Source organism: Mus caroli, chromosome 18 (genome assembly GCF_900094665.2).
Source record: "Mus caroli chromosome 18, CAROLI_EIJ_v1.1, whole genome shotgun sequence".
Taxonomy (NCBI): Eukaryota; Metazoa; Chordata; class Mammalia; order Rodentia; family Muridae; genus Mus; species Mus caroli.
The window spans coordinates 47,836,556-47,863,938 of NC_034587.1; the positions used below are offsets into that span (position 1 = coordinate 47,836,556).

The window sequence follows — 27,383 nt, forward strand, 5'->3', positions numbered from 1 at the left end:
CTGGCACTCACTTTGTAGACCAGGCTGGCCTCGAACTCAGAAATCCGCCTGCCTCTGCCTCCCGAGTGCTGGGATTAAAGGCGTGCGCCACCACGCAAGAAACACTTTTAAACCAATATAGTATAGTATTACTTAATGATTATTCCTAAGCAGCTGATACATAAAACAGAGGCATTATTGTGTGTGGTGGCATATATCTTTAACCCTGGAAGATGGGAGGTGTATCTGTGTGAGTCTGAGGTCAGACTGATCTACATAATGAGTTCTGTGACAACTAGGGCTACACAAAAGAGATGTAACTTTCAGTTTGTTTTGTTTGTTATGTGGAGATTGAAGATGCCCTTTAACACACCCCTAAAGTTTTAGTTTAATCATCTATAAAATAAATAGATAAATAATAATTATAGCTGATCTACAAGGGTTAGTGCAGCTAAAAGAAGCCTAAGTTTTAATCTTTCCAACAATGTGTTGCAAAGTGTGACCACCCACAAGCCTACAAGTCTGTTTAAATGAAATTCCCAGATCCACTTGCAGACCTACTAAGTTAGGTGTCCTGTAGATTATATTCATCAACCTGTGTCTTTAGCAAGTTATTATGCATAGTTGTCTGTGATAATCAGGGCCTGGAAATACACACTACATCTGATAATCAATGTGTTCATGCATGTATCACCAACAATCTCCTCTCTTAACTTCTACCTCCTCTAAACTTCCTCCTCCCATCTCCCAGGGAGAAGTATTTTGATGAAGATAAAACTTTTCTTTATGCTTCAGGCCTTCTTAATTGATATATGGGTGCCATTTTTTGTTTATTGTTAAAAGTTGAGTTGGTGCAGGAGTTTCTCCCAAAGGCTAATCTTTAGAAATTAGATGGACCATCTAGAGACTGCCATATCCGGGGATCCATCCCATAATCAGCTTCCAAATGCTGACACCATTGCATACACTAGCAAGATTTTGCTGAAAGGACCCAGATATGGCTGTCTCTTGTGAGACTATGCCGGGGCCTGGCAAACACAGAAGTGGATGCTCACAGTCAGCTATTGGATGGACCACAGGGCCCCCAATGGAGGAGCTAGAGAAAGTAACCAAGGAGCTAAAGGGATCTGCAATCCTATAGGTGGAACAACAATATTAACTACCCAGTACCCGGAGCTCTTGACTCTAGCTGCATATGTATCAAAAGATGGCCTAGTCGGCCATCAGTGGAAAGAGAGGCNCGGAGCTCTTGACTCTAGCTGCATATGTATCAAAAGATGGCCTAGTCGGCCATCAGTGGAAAGAGAGGCCCATTGGTCATGCAAACTTCATATGCCTCAGTACAGGGGAACGCCAGGGCCAAGAAGTGGGAGTGGGTGGAGGAGCATGTGGGGGACTTTTGGGATATCATTGGAAATGTAATTGAAATAAATACCCAATTAAAAAAAAAGAAATTAGATGTAATGGGTTAGGACCACAAACCCATACCACAGGGATGTAACTTTAGAAACAACCACTAAGTGATCTCTCATACTTACCCAGCTCTTTCTGCTACAAAGCAAAGCACACAAATGAGAACTCTCTACATAAATGAGAAATATGTGTATAAAATTCTGGGCACAAAATCACTTCACCAACTGAGGGTAACTCCTCTCTGTTTCACAAGCTGTTGCCCTCTCTAAGTTTATAATGTGGTCTGGGATAATGCTCTCACACACAGCTAGCACTAGCTTCTAAGCACATTTATAGACATTTTAATCAGAAATCTTACTAGGTGTGTGCGCTTTTTGCTCTCCAAACATCATGGAGCCTGATTTCTGAGGGAGTCTATTATAGTTAAACTTGGGCTTGGGAGACAGTTGTGACTTTTCAGTTTTAGTTACTGGATATTATAGATAAAGAAAGATAGGGTCATGATTTGAGAAAGGATGCAATGGGGAGTCCAAGCATGTGTTTCCAAGTGACCAGGATTTGATTTTGAGCTAAAACAGCCTGGTCTAATAACAACAGCAATGGATATTGGGATGGTGGATGGAGTGGAATTGATTTTGTTCAATCTTTTGAGAAAGAGATCCCAAGTAGTCTAACATTGACCTTATTTTGAGAAAATGTTTTCATAATGTGTACGGAGATCACTTCTCCTCTTCTCTGTTACCCTTCTCCAAGACCCTTGTGCTTTGACTTCTTAGGCTTCCTCACTCATGACCAAGACTCCAAATTTTAATTTTGGTGATCACCATTTTCTCATTTCTCCCCTTAGCTCCTGCAGTCTCTAACATCTATTTTTTTTTTCTCAGATATGAACTCAGGAGTACATTGGTGATTTGGAATATCCAGGGGTGGTGTCTGAAAAGCAGATGCAACTAGTTTTACTGCTATAGCTTCATAAAGGATGGAAAGTGGTGAAAGAAATGGGGACACCCCAACTCTTTCCCTCTCCTTAGGGAACCCCAGCATGTTAGACATCTAATGCTTCCCCCATCTAGTTTGTCACATGGTTCTTTTATTATTTTACTGCTGTGTTTCTTGGATATTGTTAACTGCTTCCCACCTTCCTTCTGTGTTCTTGGTTTATTTGTTTAATGTTTTCCCATCCATTTGACACCATTTTGTAATGTCTATGCTTAAACGTGTTCTTTATTTCCTCCAATCACAATTCATATATAACTGTGCAGAGGGACCACCCACTTGAAGATTGGTTATTAGGAGCCCAGGAAACTGACAAGAGAGGGGCTGTCAGGTATGTTTCACGTGTAAAGCATGCCCTTGGCTCTCCAGGCTTGAAGTGAGAGAATCAAAACCTGGAGTCCAGCTAAGGCAGGAGCAAGCCTCTAAAAGGCATGTGTTCCTGGGAGTCGCAGAGTAGAGCAGGCCTGCCAGTAGCTAGCAGCCCATGAGCTTGCTACTAAGGAAATTAAAACTTGAGCTAATGAGATGTAGGCACCTCCTGAGATGAGCTGAAGGCACCCTATTAATTATCTTTTCTAGGTAGCTTTTCCTAAACAATCTTAAAGTTGTTTCCTATTTGTTTAGAAGCACAAGACTTGGAAGACAAAAGTGCTTATAGAAGAGCAGTTAGAGTCAAACTCTTATCACGCTCTCTTTGGAGATGTTCCTCATCAAAAACATTCCCTAGCATGGGTCGCAAGAGAGGAAGGGGGTGGAGGGAGACTCTGCATAGATAAGAATGCAACCAAGATGACTCAGGTAGTCTCAAGGGGGATTTCTGGTGCCAGGGCATTAATAAATCTTCTATTGGCGTTGTAGTATTAGCCTACCTTTTCCAAGCACAGTAGTATATTTTGAGGATTTCAAGTGTTGAGATGTCCTAGCTCTGCCCCCCACCCCCTGAATCTTGACCCGCTGCAGAAGTCTATTTAACTTGGTCACCAGGAGAGTGATTGGAGGTTCTTGGATATTCCCTGGTCCTGGATAAACATTTAGGGTTACTTTACAGACTGGGACTCCAATCTCCTGATCAGATAGTAGTTTCTTAAGAATGTTGCCAGGTCTTGGCCGGATGAAGCTGAAGGAGTCCTGGCTGGTTGGGAGAAGACACGCAGCTGCAGGCTGCGGTGATAGGGACATTTCGGAATGAGGATGTAAGGGTGGAGAACTTGCAAACTTGTCCCCGGGCACCTTGACGCTTCCGAAGAGGTCTGGGAGAGACCCCAGCAGGATGTACCCAGGGCGGAGCAGCTGACAGCCCCCGGCGGCGCCGCGCAGCCCCTCTCCACCCGCGAGTGTGCGCGCGAGCAGCGGGCGGCGGCGGGAGGAGGCGCAGGCGCGCTGCTCGCCCGTCTGCAGCCCAGCGCCGAGCGCCTCGTCTCGGGGAGTTGATGGCAGCACCACAGTGCGGCCGCCGGGCCGAGCGCACCGCGCAGCCACCCGCGGCTGCCCGCCGAGCAGTCGACATGTGGGGGGACTGGGGTGGGAGCGGCCGGAGCAGCGCCAGGGACCCGGGCGCGCAGCAACCTCCGCTCTCTCGCCTGTCCTGACCTGGCTTGCTCGCCCCACCGAAGAATGTCAGCCAAGTCCAAGGGGAACCCCTCCTCGTCCTCCGCAGCCGAGGGACCGCCGGCAGCCTCTAAAACCAAGGTGAAGGAGCAGATCAAGATCATAGTGGAGGATCTGGAATTAGTCCTGGGCGACCTGAAGGACGTGGCCAAAGAACTTAAGGAGGTGAGAGGTGGGGGTGTGGGGGAGGGAGTGGGGCTCCCCGCGCCCCTCGGGTGGGTCCGGTCCCCCTTTTGGCTTGGGACTACAGCATTTCCAAACTCCTGGTAACTATGGAGGGATGCCTGCAGACCGACTTTCTTTGCCCGGGCTACTCGTGAGAAGAGTTGGAGCACTTTCTCTCTCTCGTTTTTAATCAGACAGAAATCAACTAGTGTTTTAATTGATGAATTCGATAGGTTGCTGGGAGGGATGGAGGCAAGCTACTGTCTACATGGGACTGTCAGTGGTGTCAGGGGAAGGGGTTAACTGGGGGTGTGTCGACCAGAAAAGACATGAGCATAGGCTGGCCAGAGCCAGTGTGATGCTCTTTGCCTGCCCTGCTGCTCCCCTAGAATCCTTTGGCAAGTCTGTCCCTGGCCTGGCAGCCCCTGGAAGCTGAGCTGAAGGGGGGCGGCTTCTGGGCCCTGGGCCAGGCCAGGGAGGGCACTGGGAGGGGGAAGCTCAGCTCAGGCTCTCCTCCCCTATTCTCAATCCCCACCAGAAAGAAGGCGACTCTGGTTGCAGACAGGAGAATTGAGCTTTGGGGACAGACAGAGATGTCTGGGACTTTCTCATTTTCGCAATCCCTGAAGCATTCCCTGCCCTTTTCCAAATGTTTCCAGCAACTCTGGGCCTTCGCGCCACCCTGAGTGTCTCCATTCTTCACTTCCTTCCTTTAATTCTGTCATCGCTTGGCATTGAACCTGAGCAGTAGTACTTACAAAGGGAGAGTGTACGTGTAAGTGTGTGTGTTGTTTGTTTTGTGGTCTCTCCTCTAGCATCCTGGTTCTTTAGAACTGGAATTGTCTTCCCCTCCCCCGCCAGTATCCGACCCCCTCTGTACTCCGCCCCTCCCAACCCTGGTGAACTGGATTGGAAGAGGTGAGGTGTCAGGTTGAGGCTGTGTAACTTAAGCAGCTTCAGTGGCCCAGGGCCCCAGTGAAGGCTAGCGTGCTGGAGGTGGGTCGCATTGTCAATCTGGTTGCCTCCAGTGGCTGGGGGAGCTGGTGGTGATGCCCAGAGCGCTGTTTCACTACGGAGTGGGCTCCTGGTGCTGCTCTTGGTGTCTGCAGTTCCAGCTGCAAGAAGGCAAACTTCTTAGGTGGTGGTGGTCTCCTAGGAAAGATAAGGGGATGGTCAATCATAGCCTGAATCTGAAACTGTAATGTGGTTTCCGGAGCCAAGAAGGAGGAGATTTGGGGCTGTTTGGATGACTGGCCTCTGGAGATTATCCTCCTGTCATTTCCAGCCCCAATGTGAGGACTCTCTCTGACATTACCTCTATGTCCAAAAACCTGAGTTTGTGATCAAATTCAAAGCTTGTTAACAAGATCAATCGCTTGCCAGAGTTCCTTTGTCAGTGTGAGAATCCATTCCTGTATGTTTCTCTGCAAACAGAACAGGATTACAGCCAAGGTCCTGAGAGTGGTGGTGGATAGTGATGGGTCAGGAAACTTGTTTGTGTTTTCAGGGTTTTCCTAGGCTTGTTTCACAACTCATTGGCAGATGCAAAGGTTATGCACTGCAATCCAAGGCTAGAGATGTTTCTCTAATGTTTTTTACTTTCTATGTTTGGTAGTTTGTGTTTTCATCTACAACATTATTATGATTTTAAAAATGAACAATTTAGGTGAGTTCCTCTGGGCACACCCCTGGTGTGTGTGTGTGGTGTGTGTGTGTGTGGTGTGTGTGGTGTGTGTGTGTGTGTGTGTGTGTGGTGTGTGTGTGTGTGTGTGTGTGTGTGTGCATTTAAAATAGTGGATACAGGAAACCATTAGCACCGAAGGGTATAGATTGTTTTGTTTACAGGATGAGACTAAGAAAGGTAGCCAGGCAAAATTCTGCCTCTGTGGGCCATAGCCATGTGTCAGGACACCTAATCTTTTGAACAGAGTAACCCAGAAGTCACTACTCACATTCTTATTTACTATTATTATTATTATTATTATTATTGTTATTATTATTGGAATTTAAGGCCATGAAAAAATACAGGAAAATGTCCAACCTCTTTCTTGTTTTGGGCTGGAATTGGAGATGTGAATAGAGGAGTCTGATGGTCTTTCAGTGTACTCATTTTTAAAAAAAAATATATCTTTTTGGAAAAAAAACCCCAGATACTTCTTAAATGAATAGAAATGCAGCAGAAGAGATGGAAAGTCCTGACAGATAGAGGTAGTGATAACATCTTTTGATGCCTTGCAAGAGTTCATTCACTACCAAGGCTTTTTGGGTAAAAACTCAGCCCAAACCTGAAATTTATGAGTGATAAATGAGTATTTAGGATGTGATATCACTGTTACTAACTTGGTTGTGGACACCATCATCCTAGGCTTGCATTTGGAGCCTATATACTAAAACTAAGTCTCAAAACAGGCTATTTATATAGGAAGAATGGGAGTTATTTCCAGGACAATATTTATAGGGCATGTTTAACCTATGACATCTTGCACTTGTGCAGTCTTGATCTGTTCTGAACAATAGAGTATACCCGACTAAGCATGTCTTTCATGAAGTGAGAGATAGAACTGATAACTTTTGTAAACTATACAAAGCATGTTCATTCCTCTACCCTAGACTTGTACGTATAAATGTTGCAATTAATATATGAACGGTGACATTTAATATTTTGACAGTTTATAACAATGTGCAAAATTTACACTTTATATAAATTATTACACTCAAAATTCAAATTCATTTATTGATAATACTAAGCTTTAAAACTATAATATACCTATATAAATTAATAGTGCACATTTATTAGCTTGGAATAATTTTGACCCAGAGTTGTTAATCACTACATTGTATTTGTTTACTTCTTTTGGCTTTTATTTTAATTACAACTTAAAATTTAAATATTCTGCCTTTTAATTTTGTACAAATCTCACCAGTAAGACTTACTTTTTGGCTGGGCAGTCGTGGCACACGCCTTTAATCCCAGCACTAGGGAGGCAGAGGCAGGCAGATTTCTGAGTTCAAGGCCAGCCCGGTCTACAGAGTGAGTTCCAGGACAGCCAGGGCTACATAGAGAAACCCTGTCTCAAAAAACAAACAAACAAACAAAAAAGACTTACTTTTGGTTGATTACTATTTTTGAAAGTAAGGTGTACTTACATCATTTCTCCATCCCTCTCCTTCCTCCCATCTCTCCCATTTAGTCCGTCCTTTTCTCTCTTTTTGATTCATGATTGTTTTAATAGTAGCTTTTTTAATTCAGAGAGGCAGGGTAAATCTGATCCCTGTACTAGCTGTTTGAAACACTTAAAATGAGTAAGAAAATTCTAGTGTGTTCAGTAAAAGGAGTCCTTGTATCTTTTTCTGATTCATTGTCTAATAATGGTTATTTAATCCATTATAATAGGATTGACTCTTATTAAGAGAGAGGTGGGATTTCTAGAACACCCAAATGCAGTTCATTTGATCTCACAATTGAGTAAAACCTCAGCACAACGTAAGACTTTAATAAATATTATTAATCGTTTAGCTTTCTGTGCTATGATTAAAAAAAATAACCTAAAATATGGCACTCTACATGTGTCCTTTCTCCACTTACCATGTGACAAATTTGACTGTTACTAAAATGAATAACTTGTTCAAGCTCAAATTTTTACTTAGGATGTGTTTAATCTACCATTAAACATCAGTAATATCAAAGTCATCATGGCTTTCACTGGTTACTCTGTTGATGTAAAGAAAAAAATTGAAGTTGTAGTACCAATTCATACATGTCCATTTATAAATCTGTACTGGTTTTGCACTCAGGAGTATGGCATCCTGTGAGTGAAGAAAGTGCCATGGAGAAAGGCATTAAGATAAGAACTTTAAAAAACTTAAAATTTATCCAGATTTCATGGTGGATATAAATGGATTGGTGTACAAGATGTCACACATTTATGTGTTGTAAGTAAATATTTGAGACCTCCATGAAGAGGACTCAACATAGGACTCTCCCTTTGAAATAGGTATACGAGTTGAAGAGGTAGTTAGGAAATGGCATTAACAAAATGCATCATTGGGATACATGCTTGATACCTGTTTTTCAATTCTACTAATTGAAAAAAAAGTGTTGGTTGAGATTCTAGAGTTTAAAGAATAAAATTAAGCACATTGGTATAGCAGATGTTAGTGGTCAAATTTTCACTAAGAAGTAAAGAAATAAATCTACTTTTAAAAACATTTCTCAAATAATTCAAAATGCTGGTAATTGTCTGAGTGTTATTTTAAAAGATGGAAAATGTGAAAAATTTGCATTAAATGTTTATTTGCAGGAATCTCACATAATCAATCGTGGCTTGTTTTGCTGAATTATCTCTTTGTTCAGACTGTTTACAGCCTTGAACTTTTCTTGTAACATCTCATTGCTTTAAATTTTGTCACAGTACTATTATATGAATAAAACAAACTTTAACCTGCTATAGGTAACATTTATGTTTATATCAGATGTGTGCTTGTGAGTAGGTGTCATGGAGGCAAAATAGAAACGGTCCTGTTCTTAGTGAGCTAGAATTATTTCATGATTGGATTTCACAACTAGGCAGGTGAATGGAAAACACCCATCATTTTTCTTATATTCCATATAAAAGAAGAGTACAACATATATAAAACTTATAGAAAAGAAGAGTGCAAGGTAAATAAAACTTATAGAAAAGAAGAGTACAACGTAAATGACACTTAGAAAACTTGGAAAATCCATCTGACATTGATTAAAAACAGAATTAATAATGGTCAGATAATCCTGCATTGGAACGTTCTTTCTTGTAAAAAAAAGTATTATGTTATTGATTTATGTTTAATGTGATTTGGTTATGTGTCTATTTGTGAACCTTGGAGGCCAGCAGAGGACACAGAATCCCTTGAACTTGGACTTTCAGATGATTGTGAGCTAAGATGTTGATGCTGAGAATTGAATCCAAGTCTGTTGGGAGAGCAGTCAGTGCCTTTAACCACGAGGCCATCTTGTGAGCCACTTAATGGTCTTTCTTATTGACTTATCCTCTTGAAGTTCTGTATTTTATTGCTCTGGGAAATCCTACAGTATTTTTAGTTAATGAGTCCATGCGTATAAAAGGCATTATTAGAACAAATTATAGGGATATGATCTCTGCAGTACTTTCTGAGTTCTAAAATTATGTCTGAATGGAAGCCAACAGTGTACTAAATAATAGGAATCACTGTATCCTTTCTACACTACAGTTTACCTTACCAATACTGAGATGCACTTACTAAATGTTAAAATACACTAATTACCCATTTTTTCTTCTTAAATATGGTGCCTTAGTATACTATTGAAAAAATGATTCTGTGATTATACAGATAGCTAATAACAAGCCCTTACCATCTCTCTCCCTCTCTTTTAATGAATTAGATCATTCAAAACACAGAGGATCATCTGGTAAGAAATGGAAGCAGCCTTAAAGTACTAGTGTGCTTCAGGCAACAGTAAAGTGAAAGATAAAAGAATTGATGTAATAGGTTTCATTGCTACCTGGATTGTGTTTTTCTACACCGCTGTTCTGAGGATTTCAAATATTTAGGTCTAGGTATTAGGAGAAGAGAAAGGAATAAAAATCTGAGCTACACATACTCCACCCCACCCATAAAAGAGATGACAGGGTCTTCTTATAGAGCTAGTTCATAAAACAGTTCACAGGCAATTTTTGAAAAGTAGGTGATAAAAATAGAAACTGACTTATGAGTACATTCTCATTTAAAGGCTGATAAATGATATCAAGATACAAAGCTGCAAATGTAAAATTAATGCACAACAAAGGCTACGATTATTTTAAAGAGCATCCGTTTCTTATTTCAGAATTTATGTTGTCTTGTACGACATCTAAGAAGATGCCTCAAATGAGAAGATGAAGCATAGTACTCAGAAGTAGATAATAGATAGTACTGAACACTTTTATATTTATTTAGTCTTCTGGTATGGATATTTTGATAAGGATGCAGTAAGAGAAATATGAATTATATATAATTCTATTGTCTTCTTTAAAATCTCCAGTGTATAACTACTATATGGTAAGTGACAGTGATAGATAATATTACATACACAAATTATTTCTAACTTTTGTAGTTATTAAGTATCATTAAGAGCAGCAGCTTTGGCAATAAGCAAGGCTAAAGAAAAGTGTTACATTCTACCAGCTTGTCTTCTAAATACTTTGAAGAATACTAACCTATCTAATTCTTGTAACTTTATTTCTCATTTTTACAGTTAAGAAAACTAAGATGATTCGTGTTAAGTTCCTTGCTCATAGACATTTGTGCAGAGGTGAAGCTTAAATACCATGTTTGTGTTGGAGAGTAGACAGCTTTCTACTCTGCTCTATTATGTTCTTTCTACTTATTTTGACTTTGTATTTTCTTAACTGAATAATGGAGGTTTTAATTCTTCAATTTATATCGAAGGTTTTTTTTTTCTGCCACCGTGTGTGTGTGTGTGTGTGTGTGTGTGTGTGTGTGCGCGCGCGTGATATTTTTAAGGCTAAAATTGGTGATATCATCTCTAAACAAGAGCCAGAATCTAATATTTACCAAAATAAAAAAGATAAAATCTTATCTAATTAATGCCCAAATCAGAATACACACCCACGTGCCTTTTCAGATTCAGAGAGACACTAAAGAAAGTATTTAAGCCTTTCTGTGTGGATTAATATTTTACTGGTAACAGTCTTTTATTATCTCACACCCCATTTTTGGAAGGCACACTTAGATTTACGTACCTGGATTGAGGCAGCATTAATATTGAATAAATTAGATCCTGTTGTTTTAATTTTTAAATAAGTAATTGCTTCAGTAAATTGTGAATGTTGTGAATATTATGCAAATTTTCAATATCATGGCTCAGAACATAAAAGTAAAAGCCAAGAAGGATGATTTCAGAGTCTCATGCTATATTTACAAGTGTGTGTGTGTGTCTGTGTGTGTGTGTGTTTGAGTACTGGGTATTCTACCAAGAACATGTACATGCTAGGCAAGCACATTATCACTAATCCACAGCTCCAACCTTTCTGGGTCTTTCCAATGAAGAAAAAAACTATTTGGGAAACACTCATTTTGTTATTGTATTGCATTTGAAGCAAGAGTCTATCTTGATGGCTGGGATCTGACAGTTGTTTTTGCTTTATGCTGTGTTTGATGAGTAAGAGAATTTGTTGAATTCCTAATCAGGCAAAAAAGAGTATTGAGTTGATTGACGATAACAGGTGTATTATTGTTGATTCATGATAACGTGTATATTGTTGTTGATTGATTTTAGTGTGTGTAGTGTTGTTGATTCATGATAACTTGTGTGTTTTTGTGTCCATAGATGTGAGCCATTCACTTTCTAGCATGTTAAAAACAGAAAAATCAAGAAATAGCCTGACTTTGAAATCCTGGTTGTCTCATTTCTGGTGTGATATGAGGAAACACATTTTATTATATTGAAAGGTCATTGGGAAAAAACTACTCTAAATGAGTATTTCCTGTACGATCTAGAAGGCTAAAGTCAGTGATATCATCGCTAAACAAGAGCCAGAATCTAATATTTACTGAACTGAAAAGATAAAACCTTATCTGATTCATGCCCAAATCAGAATACACTCACGAGGTGGCCTGCCAACTGAAGACAAATGTTGCCTTATATTGCATGCGTTAGGCTGTGTATTTATGCATTTATTGTCTGAAGATGGAAAGATAGGAGGTCTCAAAGTAATTAAACTCCAAGATCTCACTTTCAGGTAAAAATATAGGAATAATGTAAGCATAGGACATTTACTTATGATCCTTGTCACTCTTCCCGAACTGTGCAAAGGCTACTCAGGAACTGCTTAAGGACATTTTTTTTTTATGTGTAGGATAATTGGAATGACTCAGATTATATGTGTATTTTCAATTGCACTGTTATCATGATATTCATCACAGCATAAGTAGATTTTTCACTGTGGATAACGTATGCTTATCTGCAAGAAGAAAATTTAATGATTCCTAACAGGTTTGGCTTCCTCTAGCACTGTGACAAAGGTTAACAGTATACTGATGTGCAGCTTTCCTTTTTCACAACACTGAAATCTTATCACAAGCTTTCAAACTACCATATATATGACAGAAAAATGCCAAGTTCAGTAGCACTGACCAAGTCAATTTTCTTTCAATGTCAGTGGTTCTTAGTCATCGCTACATACCACACTCTAAACAAATGTTTAAAATAGGGGATATTTTTTCCTGGAACCAAACTCAGGCTATTGTTAAGTGTCTACTCATGTTCTGAGAACTTTCTATGAATGAGGAGAAAGCAAGTAAAGTGATTAAAAACAAACAAACAAACAAACAAAAACCCCAAAAAACAAAAAAACAAAACCAGCCACTGGCTGAACCCAAATGTTTTCAGTCTGTAGTTTGAGCTCTGTCTTTAAAGTTTAAAGACTAACAGTCTATATTTATGAAAATGGAAAAAAATCAGCATACTAGTGCCTGAAATAAGATGGTACACTGTTAGTTTTTGTCAACTTGATACAAACTAGAGGCATTTGGGACAAAGGCCCCTAGGATGAGAAGGTGCCTGTGGCCTTCTCTGTGGAAGTTTTTTGTTTTGTTTTGTTTTGTTTTGTTTTGTTTTGTTTTGTTTTGTTTTGTTTTGTTATTTCCAATGGATAGAGAAAAGTCCATCTCACTGTGGGTGGTGCCACCCAGGGCAATTGGTCCTGAACTGTATAAACAGGGAGCTGAATGTGAGCCTGTCAGCAAGCCAGAAAGCAACATTCTTTTAGGGTCTCTACTTCAGTTCCTGCTTCTTGGTTCCTGCCTTCCATTCCTGCCCTGTCTTCCTTCAGTGATAGTTTATGACTCCTGATTTGTAGGATGAAATAAAAATGGACCCTTTTGTCCCGAAGTTGGTTTTGGAACATGTTTTATCAGAGCAATTGAAATGGAAACTAGAGCAGATGGCTTTATTCTAGGGAGTACATGAGTAGTTTATGAGGAATTCATTTATTTTTGAAGTTCCTAAGTGTGCATGTCTCTAAGTCCACTGGTCTCTGAAATTATCAAAATCACATGTGACTGGTGGCTCATTCATTTTGTTGTTTCTTATGACGAGTGACACAGCATAGCATTTTACTATGAGATAAAATATTTCCAGAGCTCAGTTTTAAGCATGTAGTTAAAACTTGTGCCAGGATGGCATCGTTCTTTGTTGTTCTTAGTTTTATTCTTTTTTTTTTTGCAATGTATATTGGTAAATTATGAAACAGGTATTGAATTTCTGATATATGTAAGTTGTTGTTCTGTAAATCTTGAAAGATGCATGCATGGATAAACTTAAGGACCTACCCTCAAAGAACTTTACTTGTGGGAGGAAAAGCTTCAGTTCTGGGTCAATGGTTAGAGAAGTATAAAAAGTGTATAAAAAATGACCAAAAATACAAGACAAACCCATTATTCTTTTTATATTAAATTCTGAGTTATTTCTTTAAAAAGGTCTTTGAATGATATCTACAGTAACCCTTGCATTACATCATAATTTTATGTGTGAGGGTAAGTCTTTGAAACTTATCATCATACAAAGTTATTTGTTATTTTATGGTAGTTAATCATATTGGCATATTGTAAAATTTTAACTGGTTACAAAGACTTTAACATAGTTTTATGAAACAACTCTCCCAATGGGAATTTCTGCTGTCAAAGAATGATTACATTACAGCCATCAGCTATTATTGTTCCTTTTACTCTCTGTCAAATTATTAATGTTCACACACATTAGAATGAGCTTTTCAGGTGAGTTTCTTTGTATAAGATATGAACAATATTGACAAAATTACTGAAAATAGAATTTTTCTGAGCATAATAATTCCTCAAGAATTATTAGAAACCAGAGTTTGCTGGATCATGGATTGAGTAGCATGCAATGGAATGGATATTACTTTTAGGGGGGAAAGCATGTCACTGCCAGAACTGTATAAACTGGCTATAGACAACATTAACCCCATGCTACCAGCATAAGCAGATAAAATCCATCAACAAACTGAGCAAGCATTTTCTCATTTTCAATACATTTTTTTTCATAAGGGTGGAGTTGAGACATTTACTAAGCAGCTCAGACTGTCCTCAAACTTCATGTTCTTGTCTCTGCATCCTAATATAATTGGGATATAATGGGCATGGATCACCCACGACTCCTGTTCTAATGTATGTCCAAAAAGTATCACTCGTATTTGATGGAGAATTTGAAGAGCCAATTTTAAGAAAATCTAGTAAACCTATTAAGAGCTTAAAGCCCATCATTCACTGGAGGGTTAGATTATTCTTGCTAATTTACTCAAGGAAATCATTCAACTTTCCCTTTCTCTCAATACCCTTGTAATTTTTAAATTGTTTTCGAGAGGATTTATCTCCAAATGTAAATGAAATAAAACGCAATACAACTATTTTTGACATAGTTTCCTGAATATTGACATACCATTGCTTAACTTGCCTTTGAAATAAACTTGAGTGACTGGACAGTCCTGTTAACACGTATATCTTCTTACCTTTTCTTAAATCCGTTACAACAAGGTCTCTTCTCATCACTATAGCAAAGCTGTCTCTGCCCAGATTGCCAATGGCCTGGTTATTTAATCTAACAGTGAGTTTTCAGTGCCAGGATTCTGTAATATATTAGGTGTTAGTGTTATATATTAGTAACACCGGAAGTCTATGACAATTTTTTTCCCCATGTGTTTGAAGGTGCTGTGTTTTCTCAACCTATTGATAACCCTTACCCCTGTCACCTACATGTATTCCTCCTTGGAGATGTTTAAACTCAAATTGCTATACTTTGTTTGTAATTTTCCCATTTTTTCTTTTTTTCTTTTTTTTTTACTAAATCAGTGAATAAATTCCATTAATAGGTCCCTTATTCTTAAATTTGCCTAACTAGTAATTACTTTCTCGAATCTGGATTTTACTTTTTAATCTTCTTCCTCCTAGTACACATTGTTCTCTGTCACCTTTCTCATGCCACTTGGAGATGTCTCTCAATTATATTTTGGGGGCAATTATCAATTCTCTCCAAGTCATGTGAAAGGCTGATTGAATATATATGTTCAACAACATTTGACTAGGTCTTCACTTGTCTGCTGCTTGCACCCAGCCAACATCCTGTCTCACTTGGGTTGTTACAGTGCTAACACGGTCCCTGCTCCCCTCCTCCCGTACATTCTCATTCCCATTGGCTGTTACTCCCTGCAACTTCTCTGGACTTCATCTTTACTAATTGCTAACTGGTTGTCTTTGCTTAAACAGCAATAATCTTGCTATTTTATCTTTTACATCTTTGCTATAGGAGTGAAGTGATAGGCACAATCAAGTTGACTTCAACTGCTCTCTAATTGAGGCCATTTTTGGCACCTCCATATGTAGTTACACGTAGTGAATGTATTGTCATATATTCCTGTGCAGGCCAGAGGTTAAATAGTTCCTCAATCATTTTCTATCCTAAAGCATATGTCACCACAGATAGACTAGCTAGCCAGAGAGCCCCAGGGAGACCCTACTGTCGTTTCCTTCCCAGACCTGGGAATATAGTCACACGCTACTGTGCCAGCTGTTTTACTTGGATTTTGAGGATCGAATTGAGAACCCCATGCTTGAGCTTCAAGAAATTTACTAACTGAGCCCTTCCCCTAGCTCCTCCTTCTGTTGATATTCGTGAATTTTATATAGTTTGCACAACATATTTGCACAGTTTGTTTTTGTTGTCTGTTTCTTGTCTCTCTCATGCTAGCTCTTAGAGGTTAGTGACATATGTATTGTCTCTTTATTTTCTCAAGTTCTTTGAGTAACAGCCGAGTTGCAGTAGATGCTTATCAAGAGGGAAGAGAGAGAGAGAGAGAGAGAGAGAGAGAGAGACAGAGAGACAGAGAGACAGAGAGACAGAGAGACAGAGAGAGACAGAGAGACAGAGAGACTGTAGAAACTAAGGAGTTTTCTGTGAGATTGTGGCCACTTGTAACGTAGTATCTTCCACTCATATAGTCTTACCAACGTGACTGCCCAGACATGTGTCTAACAAGCAGACATGCCAAAGTGGACAGGGAAAACCCTGTGAGACCTTGAACCTACACAAAGACCTATAGGCAAGGAGGGAATGCTCAGCAGGAGAACTGTCTTTCCAAGGAAAGAGCACACCTACTGGTTTTCCCATCCCAAATGTCAGCCCTGAAAACACACGTACAAGTAACATTTTACAGGTTGAATAGATTATACTTAGGGATGTGCGTGTGTGTGTGTGTGTGTGTGTGTGTGTGCGCGCGCGCGCGCGCGCTACCCAGGCCTGAGAGATGGCTCAGTGGTTTCTGCATTCACTTCTGGGCAATGTTGTCAGCCTGCTTACAACTACCTGTAACTCCAGCCACAAGGGAATATAATGCTATAATGCCCTCTTCTTACCACACACACACACACACACACACACACACACACACACACACACACTCAATTAATGTAAAAGAGGCCATGAATTTGAAGAAGATCACTGAGAGATACATGGTTAATTTTGGAGGAAGGAGAGGGGAGAGAGAAATGTTGTAATTATAATCCCTTGAACTGAACCATATACAAATACAAATAAAGAATTGTATCTTTTTCTGACTCAAAATGTATTCTCCTAAACCGGACCTCTTCCAGTTCAAAGAAATAATCATTGATTTTCCACTACTTTGCCATACATTCTGAGAATGCACATACTCACTACCTATAGATACAGTCTGTATGAATTCTTTGTACTCTTATCCATTTATGAACATCGTTTGAATGAGTTTCTGTTTTCCCTTCTTTGATTTCACAATAGAAGAACATTCTCTCCTTGAAATGGCCAAAGGTCTTCCTGGTGAATGCTGTCAAGCTGAATGATGCTTTATAGGCCAGAACTCTAAATTACACAAGACAAAGCAAACAAAACCTTATCAAATCTCCACTGTTCTCATCTTTAGTCCAGTGGTTCTTAAAGTGCCCCTTCACTATTGAAATTCTCAACAAATCCTGCCTAAGCCATGAATTTGGTAGGGAATACAATTGAGAAGTCTCATTTGCTTTTTAATTCAGGAATGTCACATTAAGATATTTGAAACAATAGCATGATCAATTAAATCACTCAATTAAAATTCTATTTTTTCAAGTATAAAATGTAAATTGAAATGGAGAGAGAGAGAATATATTTACTTTCTACAAAACAACATTGGCCTTTATTCCTGCTTGAATACTGTTCATCTTCTTTTCATTAACTTTTGCAAATTTTAAGTAAAATGGAAAAGACATTTAAAAGTTGACAATGGATCCTGTTTGAATAAAATTTTAGTACTCTGTTTGAGAATCAAGCATGAACAACTGAGTGAGACCTAATACGTGAAAGACCGAGGGACTGCAGAAGCTCTGTATTCAGTTTCCTGTTTTGTTCTCTTACACACCCCCTCTAGTGTTGGAAAATATGGAAACTCACAATTAGCCTGTTGTCACTTCTGTACAGACAGTTATGTGGAAACAGGGTTTTCCCCTAATATTGTTTTGTTTTCCTTAAATGATGTTGTTATAGTCCTAACCTCTCAGAATTCACCATCTCCCTTCTCTGAGGATGCTGACAGGCCTGGCTCTCCCACGCCCATGTGTAGAATCTGTGTACTTCTGTCAGGGGCACAAATAGATCTCCATCCCTACATCTTTCCTCCATTTGTAAACCTTCAGTCAGGAGTTTTGATTTGCAACTTGAAAGTAATCAGCTATTTTTTCACATTTAAAAGATATGCAAGCGGAAAAAAACCCCTGTTTTACTATATGAATTGAATATAGATAGAAAAACATTAATGATGGAATTTTGGTATAATATAATGAAATGTCAGGTAAATACAATCCCTTTCAAACTCTCTTGTGAAATAAATGTAAAATCTACAGAAGAAAAGTTGTAAAATGAAAGATAAATCCTTATTTAACATGGATTAATAATAATTTTAACACATGTAAAAGATTATTTTCTGCCATAAAACTCATTTGTTATTTTCTGATTTTTAAAAATTAGAGTCTGGTGTATACATTTCTTTTCTAAATTAACTGACAATATCACAGAAGCAACGTGACGTATAGTTTTTAAGCCATTTTAATATTTACTAATATTTACTGAATTTCAGTTTCTTATTATTAGATAAAGTTAAAACATAAGAAAAGAGTACTCAACACCACTACCCTCCGTCTGGCTTCTGAGCATGACAAGGCTTTGGTACCTTTGAGTTCACCACACAAGGTCTCCAAGATTGATCCTAACAACATTCTGTCCTGAAGCAGGAAGGATGGTCATGAGGGTCTCTCTGAAGATTTGCATGCAGTTAGTAATTGCTGAGGGAAAATGCGATGATATTTTCTGTAGCTGGAAACAATTTCATGCTCCTGGTAGAAAGGGAGGGTAATCATTAAGGAAACGATGAGGATCAGCAGGAATTGGAGTGAAGAGGGAGAGATAAAGGGTGAATAAGACCAAGCAACATTATATATGTGTACAAAATACCATAAGAAACCAAAGGCAAAAAACAGAATAAAATTTTTTCAATGATTATCAGAGATACTGCTTGAAATTTCTATTCGCTATTTGGTAGTATACCATAAAGATTGATACACTTTAAAATAGAACTCAAAACTTAGTAGGCACCTTTTAGAATTCTTCCAGATTTGGTTTGGGTGCCTAATCCTTGATTATATCTGTTATGTTGCATACCCTGGCAAGAAATAAAATTTTAATGTAGAGGATAACGTGGTACAGTGTGTGCATCCTTGATTGTTTCATGAATCACGAATGCTTGAGATTTCTCCATCTGCTTCCTGAGGTTACTAATATTCACAAATCAAAGGATTATATTACGAGTAACCTCTTAGCTTACGTCAGTCTCACAGCTCAGTGAAAGCTGTGCTGGCCAGTGATGTTCTAGCATGTTCCAGGAGAGGTAGAGGGCTTTCAGGAAGCTGTCCAGAAGAATCTTCATCCTTAGTGCATGTTTTTCCACAAGGTACCAAAAAAAAAAGTTCTAAGTTGTGCAAAAGCAGTTTAGTGTTACTTAATAGAGGCAGCTTTGATGCAGTACAGTCTAGCTTTCAGAGATTTGAAATGTTGCTAGTCATGCTAATGCTCTTATTGGATTGTGAAAATAATCCCCCCCCCAAATACTAAGGAAGAAAAAGATTTGATGTCTTAAAATGTTTGTTTGTTTGTTTGTTTGTTTGTTTTTTAAAAAAGAAGAAGAGAACAGACCTACCATTAGATCAAAGTGGTAGAAAGGAAAAGGAAAAAAAAAACCTACAAAAAACAAACAAACACCCCCCCCCCAAAAAAAAAAAAACCACAAAGCATTGTCATTGGATGGTTGCATGGGTTGGATGAAGAAGAGGGCAGGGCTATTTTGGTTGGTTTGTGAAACCCAGAATTGTGAATATAGCTAGAGGAAGTAGGTCATATGGGGTAGGACTATTATCTCTGTCCCTCCCCTTCTGTTCATTTCTTCCTGCCTGGCAAACAGTGAGAACAGCCTTTACCACAGACTCTCAATGGAAAGAGTTTCTGCCACAGGCCATGCTACAAGCAAATATGTGTATGAAGTGGTAAGCTAAAATGATTCCTTTTTCCTAAAGTTGTTTCTGCCAGAAACTTGTCAGAGCAATGGGAAAATTAACAAATATACCACTGTGGATATTTGCTTTCTCTATTAGCAGAATAGGAGTCTAGCATACGTAGGATTTTGTAACTTCTGCTAGTAGCCTTTGCAAGAGTTTTTGTTTTTGTTAAAAGTAAAGATGAAAATAATGATGAGTTATGTTCATCTTTATTTAAATTATAGAAAGAATATCACAATTATCAATATAGTCAGAATATAATACATTCACGCAAATAAAGTCACAATTTTAAAATCAGATGTTTCTTTGAATTTAAGAAAAGTTTCCTACAACATGCTCTATTTTTAGTGTCATACAAAAAGTATTTGGTTAATGATAAAAAAAAAAAACCCTGATTGTAGCACTTTAATAAAACTAAGTTAAATTTATGAAACATTTCTAGAATGATATTATTTGCAAAAAAATATAAAGTTAATTAAGCAATAGTTCAATCATTATAGTCAAATTGATTTACAACCCTCAATTAAACCAAGAAATATCCAATCTGATTTAGTATCTCATCTATCATTCTGATACAAAATGGCTCATGATTCTTTTCTTTGGTTGTTATTACTAAGACTGACACAATTTTAATGTTTATGAGCAAAGTTTAACCTGGGAGTAAAAATTACAAATATAAATGTTTCATATAAAGATAGAGAAATTGACACTTGTTAAATTTTACCTTACTTTCTTGTCCAGTTGCTGTGATTACAGTAAAAACAACTTAAGGGCTTGTGTGGGAATTTTTTGTTTTGGATTTTTTTTTTTTTTTTTTGGCTTACAGCCCAGCAGGAAAATCACAGGAGGGGAAGTCACAGATAACTACAAGAGCCTGAGGCAGCTTGCTACACTGCAACCAAAGTAAAGAATCATAATGAAAAATTCTTGTTCTCAGCCATCTCCTTTGTATGCAGCCTAGAGAATGGTGCTTCCCACAGTGAGCATATTCTTTCACCTCAATTTACTTCATTAAGAAATTTCACAAGGAATGTGCAAAGACCCATGACCCTGGTGAATGTATATCTTATGCATCTGACATTTCAGATTCATCATCATCATCATCTCTCTCTCTCTCTCTCTCTCTCTCTCTCTATATATATATATATATATATATATATATATATATATATATATATATATATATATAAAATCCTGTTGACATTTTATACAGTAAGTAGTGCTTACCCCATAGTAGTATTATAAAATGTTAAATAAAATATAGGTCTGTACACATAAATTTCCAAGATTTTTTTTCTTGACAAGGATATTTAGCTGGTCTAGAGTGAATAAGAAATTTGAATAAATGAATTTGTACTTAAAGTTCTGTGTCAGCTCTACTTTTACCACTTTTCTTATTTCAGAATTCATCTGTTATGATAATCAATTGGAGCACTTAGGTGGCAGAGGCAGGAGGATCTCTTTTATTTCTAGAAGAGTTTACACACAGACATACACATACACAGGAGAGAAAGAGAGAGAGAGAGAGAGAGAGAGAGAGAGAGAGAGAGAGAGAGAGAGAGAGAGAGAGAGAGAGAGAGAGAGAGAGAGAGAGAGAGATTGATTCTAGCTATTGTATAGGCTGGCAGCATGGTGCCTTATGACATAATCATAAACTACCCTGGTCTCGGTTATGTAACTCAACAGTAGTTCATTTTGTTCAATATAAAAGCACTCTCTAAAGCCAGAGAGTGAGGACTTGTGCTCTAGTGGGTCATTCTGGGACTCCTGTGCTGCTATTATGGTTTCAGGGGAGAAATGTAAGAAGAAATAACAAGATGAATGTTTTAATCTGCAAACAAAATAGATTTCCTGTCCATATATAGAAGTGTGTTCCATCAAGAAATATAAGGGAATGAAGCTTTTTGAAACCAAAATGGAAATGAAATCAGTTGGAACGCGAAAGCTCAGAAGTATCCTAACCACAACTCCACTGGATTATAGTTGTACTAAGGTTTATGTGATGTTAATTTTGCAGGATTTCACATATAAACACACATATATGTGCACCTGTGTATATCTGCAGAGTTTCATACATACACAGAGAAGACAAGCAACGCATTGATATTATTTTCCAAATGCTGGAGGATACAGATTCTGGTTTTTGGTGATAGTGTTGGGGTAGGGGATGCTTGAGAAATGGCTCAATGGTTAAGAGCAATTTCTATTCTTCCAGAGAACCTGAATTCAGTTTCTACAACTGAAATCAGGTGATTCACAGGCACCTGTAACTCTAGCTCCAAGGGTCTCATGCTTTCTTCTGTCTTCCACTTCTAGGCAACTGCACACACTTGGCATTCCCCCACACAGACCATGCACACATACACATAAATAAAATTAATAAGACATAAATCTCTTAAAAGAAAAATTTTCCTGAGATTCTGAATCAGAATTATTGATTTTATGAAGAACTGTTTACGATCTTGCAAATTGAATGCATGTCAGGAAAGGTGTCAAAAACTCACCTTTTGCGGAACCTTTTGTCTATATCAAATCAAGGCTATATCACTCTGACTGTACTTGTCAGTAAAACTGTAAATAGAAAAAAAAATTCCCTTTAGTCTGCAGTGGTGAGCATTTCTGAATACTTCAATGCCAAAGTGGAACTCAGAACACAAAATCACAGGCAAAAGTAGATATCTGCTATTCTCCAAGCAATTCTTAACTCGTGTGAGCAAGAAACACAAAATGAAATTAGTATAGTTTTTGAGTTTCAGCCTAGTCTGACCTAGCTCAGGACATTTCCAAGCGTATTTCCTTACAGTAAGCTGCAGACACCCAATCAGAATGGGCAGCAGACTTCCTTTGAGATTTGTATTCTGGCCCTAGTGTGGAACAGAAAAAGAGAGCAAACGAACATCTTAGAATCATGTCTATGAAACAAGCATGTGTATCAGTAAGGGTTGCTTTTAGTAAAATAAGTCCCCAGCTACTCCATTTATCCAAATGAGCATGCGCCTCTGCTTGAAGCATGAAACTCTTCCTAAGGCATTGTGACTGTCTTGTGAAACACTAAAAGATCAAAGAAACTTCCATCCCCCAAAGCTGTAAACTTCAAAAACACAAGGTTACAGAAAATATCCTCTTTCCACCAGAATTTTGAATACAACTGCAGAATGCCATTTGAATTTATAGAATAAAGTCTGCAAGGTCAATTTTAGTTTATTTTCTTATTACTAAGATGATGCAATCTCTAGAAAGAACAGCACTTGGCCTTCTATGGAATTCTGAAGTCTACAAATTGCTTATACTTTATATAACTTATGTTATTTGGTATGCAATTTAAATAATATTCTAAAAATTTATATATTTTGTTAGTTGTTTCTTTTAGAGTTTAAAAATTATTTTCTGTTTACTCGTATAATAACTGGCATTTGACCAAAAATTGAAGATGTTTTAAAATTATACAAAAAAAGCAAAAATATAAATATTGGCTCTCTTTTTTTTAGGATTTATTTATTTATATTATGTATATGAGTACACTGTGGCTGTCTTCAGACACACCAGTAGAGGGCATCGGATCCCATTACAGATAGTTGTGAGCCACCATGTGGTTGCTGGGAATTGAACTCAGGACCTCTGTAAGAGCAGTCAGTTCTCTAACTGAGCCATCTCTCCAGCCCAATATTGCTATCATTCATTTTAAGAATATTATTAATGCAAACTTATAAAAAGACTGTCTAATAAACGTCAAGAAGATTTACTGGCACAGAAAGTGCCAAAATTCCACAGCAATCACCATGGTCACTTGTTGGCTTATAACATCCATGTGTACTTGTCGATGTGCTAGGGATCTTCAAAGTGGAAGCAGTGATATAACATGCACATCGCTCATGAGTGGCTAGGACACTTGTAGATGCTGGTTGAATTATGACTAGGTTTCCTTCAGCATGTTTCTCTGCTAACACTTTAAGTTTCCTGAAGTGACTTCAGAAGGAAGGTTCCACAATTTATTTTCTTGGCAATCTGTTATCATGGCATTGGCAATGCCTTACAAATGCTATGCATTACTGTCTCTTCTCCCTCTGTAGGAACTTAGGCAGGAGACTGAGTGGGTATACACATAAGGTTTTAGTGTTATTCCCATTTTGAAACTACTATTTGTAAGGAATGGCTTACTGTCTAGACTACAAACCTTGGTAACAAACTTTGTTATGCATACTTGATAAATCAGTGAATTTAGAATACAATAATCACAAGCATAAATCTATCACAAAATGGTAAATTCAACTGACAAATTAATATTCAGTTTCTTTGTTTAATTTTATTTTGAATTCACATATACAACACATGCTGTTCACTTAAAAATTATAGTTTTGCAACTAGTTTTTGCTTATGTGTTTGGCCTTCAGCCAAAAGACAACAGAAAAGTAGTATTCATTGCAACAGACAATTTTATGAAAAAAATGTACATTTCTCTGTATTAATTAATTAGTCTTAATAAGTTGATGCTGCTTCATTTTAAATTTAAGCTTTCAGTCTGAGATAATTGTAGATTCACATGCACGTGTGTAAAGAGAATTGATGGAGACCTCTTGACCTTCTCCAGCGCTCTCCATGGAAATATCTTTCAAATCTGTAGCAAAATATAATAACTGGGATATTGACATCAATGGAGTTGGGATTCAAATTTTCCAATGAATAAAAGGATTTTACCAGGGTCTTTTACAACTCTCCCAACATCACTAACATGTCCATGCATGCCCTAACCACTCATAACCTTTTTCTGTAAATTTTCTTTTGTGAGATAGTTATAGTTGAAATGTAAATGAAGAAAATATCTAATAAAATGACTAAAATAGTTATAATATAAAATCAAATTATATGTACTATTATGAACCTTTGTTCATCTTATATAATTATCTATGAATCAACATTTCCCAACAATTTATTTATTTTTGCTGTTTACTAGTCCGTCACGGTACAGATGCACCATCCACTGTTGAGCATTTGCATGTTGACGGACATCTGTGTTGTTGACAGTTTAGGATTCTGCTGAGCAAATCTGGGGTGAATATGTATGTACGAGTTTTCAAATGAGCATAAGTCACCTTTTCTGTTGGAAATACTGCCCGAGCATGTAATTTCCAGATCATGCTGCAGTTCCAGATCAACTGTGTTCCACTGGGGTTGTATCATTTTTTTCAGTCTGACTTGCTCTGCATGTGCTCAAGTTTCAGTTGCTCTCTTTCTCTTAACCTGCATTGAATTCTGCTGTTTATCTTTGGCATCCTGGGAAGAGTGATGGGTTTGGTTCACAGTAGTTGTTGGCAATGATGTTGAGTCCCAGTCTTCATTGATGGGCAGTCTTTTTTTCTGTCTGTTCTGAAAAATTTTAGTTTTGGTTTTGGTTTTTACTGTTGAATTTAGACAGTTCTTTACATACTTTGTCTAAGGTTTTCCAATATATCATCTCTAATATAGCAATGGTTTGAGGGTTTTTTTTTCTCCCACGGAATTTTGGGTGAATCAAATGTATAGTTTTATGATAAACTTATTACACTTGATACCGATAGCATCATGCCTAATGTAAATAACAATATTTCTCTGCTTTGCCCTGTGTATTGAACATTTTACTTTACATTCATAGTGTTGGGTCAAAGCTAGGTCCTTGTGCACATGGAATACTGAGTCTACTAATTAAGAAGTACCTTCTGCTACAATGTTTCCTTATATTTTCCCCCAAAGTCCATCGTCTTACACTTGGCACATCACTCTGTAGCAGACTTTGAATTATATTTTATGAGGTTTTAGAAAGATTGATGCTGTTTGTTGTGCTATGGATGTCTATACTTCCATTTAATACCATGGATGTGAGCACCTTAGCATCCTTCGATGGCTTGCTTTTCAACTTTTATGGAAAATCATTTAGAGATGTTTCACTGGACTATGAATTTGCTATTTATGACTCCCATCAGTATATGTGTCCATCTTTTCAATGACACTGCATAGGATATAAATTAGTCTACTTCTATTAGCCTTGAAGTTGTATAGACTAGCTCTTCCTACCTTAGACTTTTCCAAATATTTTTGCTACTCTAATTCATTTAATCCCAACATTAGGAAACAATGTTAAGATCATCTTGTATATGCATAAAAATATACTGAAGGGAGAACCCACTACCCCCTACCCCCTACAACAATACAGTTTATTGCCTCACTTCTTGGTTGCCCAATAGAGCTAGATGATAATACTCTATTATTACAACACCACACACCTTGATATAGACCCTCTTAAAACTCCCCAGAATTCCAAATGTTACATAATCACAAAAACAATCTGCAGCTGGCAAAACCATTCCTCTGCTAGAACATGAGGCTAATCATAGTCAGCTGCAGTGAATGCCTACACCTGGGATTAAAGTGAAAGCACATTAGCATAATATTTCTATGTCTTCTAAAGGAAACAAAATTCCAGAATTCTCAAAAATGTCACTAAAATCTATAATACCATCTGTTTAGAAAAGATGTTCCTACTTGTATAATAGTGGCACAACTGTTATGGGAATAACCAACTACTGTAATTTTATTTGAGGTCTGCTTCACAAGAATTTGTGTCTCCTACTGTAAATCCAGTCAAGGAAAGGGTGAGAAGTCTCAAGTTCTAGGGGGAATTTAATTCTGTTATCTAGCTAAACTTCTATGGGTACAAGCTGTCTTCTGAATACTTATGTTTACACCCACAGAAAATGGTGCTCTCAGCTTTAATCAGAGAATGTCTTCTTTTTAATGAGTAACAATAAATACACAGACAAATTAATGCCTAAGATGCTAAGAATATGTGATGAAAGACTGCTTATCCCTAAACAAAACAAGGCTACTACCTCACTAAACCCTCAGAGTGCAATTCAGAAAGGGGAACAGAAATAATATAAGAGCTAGAGAATATGGGCATGGGCTATGAAATGCTGTCCCTGGGAATGGTGTATCTAATACAGCCATGAACTCATAGAAGCTGAAGCTACAGGAAACATCTTTCAACATTCAAACATGGAATGGGTCGGGGGATTAGTTTATGGAGACTTCCTGTTGAATGTCTGCCTACTGATGGACTCTGGGGGAAGGGCAGTCATTACCTTTTGTCTTATATACATTGAGGAGCTCAGGAGGCTTTAGTAGATAGTTCAAAACTGATGTCACACCTGCAATTAAATATGCCTCCAAAAACAAACAAAGAAACAAAAAGATAACCACCACCAAAATAACAAAAGGTCTTGAGTTTACAAAGGGGCCTGTAAAGAAGAAAGTAATAGAGACATGAGGAAATCAGAGGGGAGGACTTATAATCAGAATGTATCTCATACACACACATATGTACATATGTACATATGTGTACAGATGAATTTTCAAATTGCCCTTTCTAACTCAGTGAAGAATTNAGTTGGAATTTTGATGGGTATTGCATTGATTCTGTAGATTGCTTTTGGCAGGATAGCCATTTTTACAATATTAATCCTGCCAATCCATGAGTATGGGAGATCTTTCCATCTTATATGTACACACACACACACACATATGTACATATGTGTGTGTGTGTG

General features: G+C 37.8%; 1 protein-coding gene across 1 annotated transcript in view; it reads left to right on the forward strand.

Moving 5' to 3' along the window:
• Positions 1 to 3,433: 3,433 nt before the first annotated feature.
• Prr16 (proline rich 16) overlaps positions 3,434 to 27,383 on the forward strand; it is a 190,287-nt gene continuing 166,337 nt past the window's right edge. The window contains exon 1 of the mRNA XM_021150622.2: positions 3,434 to 4,161. Coding sequence (XP_021006281.1) covers positions 4,003 to 4,161 — 159 coding nt within the window. The 5' untranslated portion in view covers positions 3,434 to 4,002. The remainder of the gene's footprint in view (positions 4,162 to 27,383) is intronic.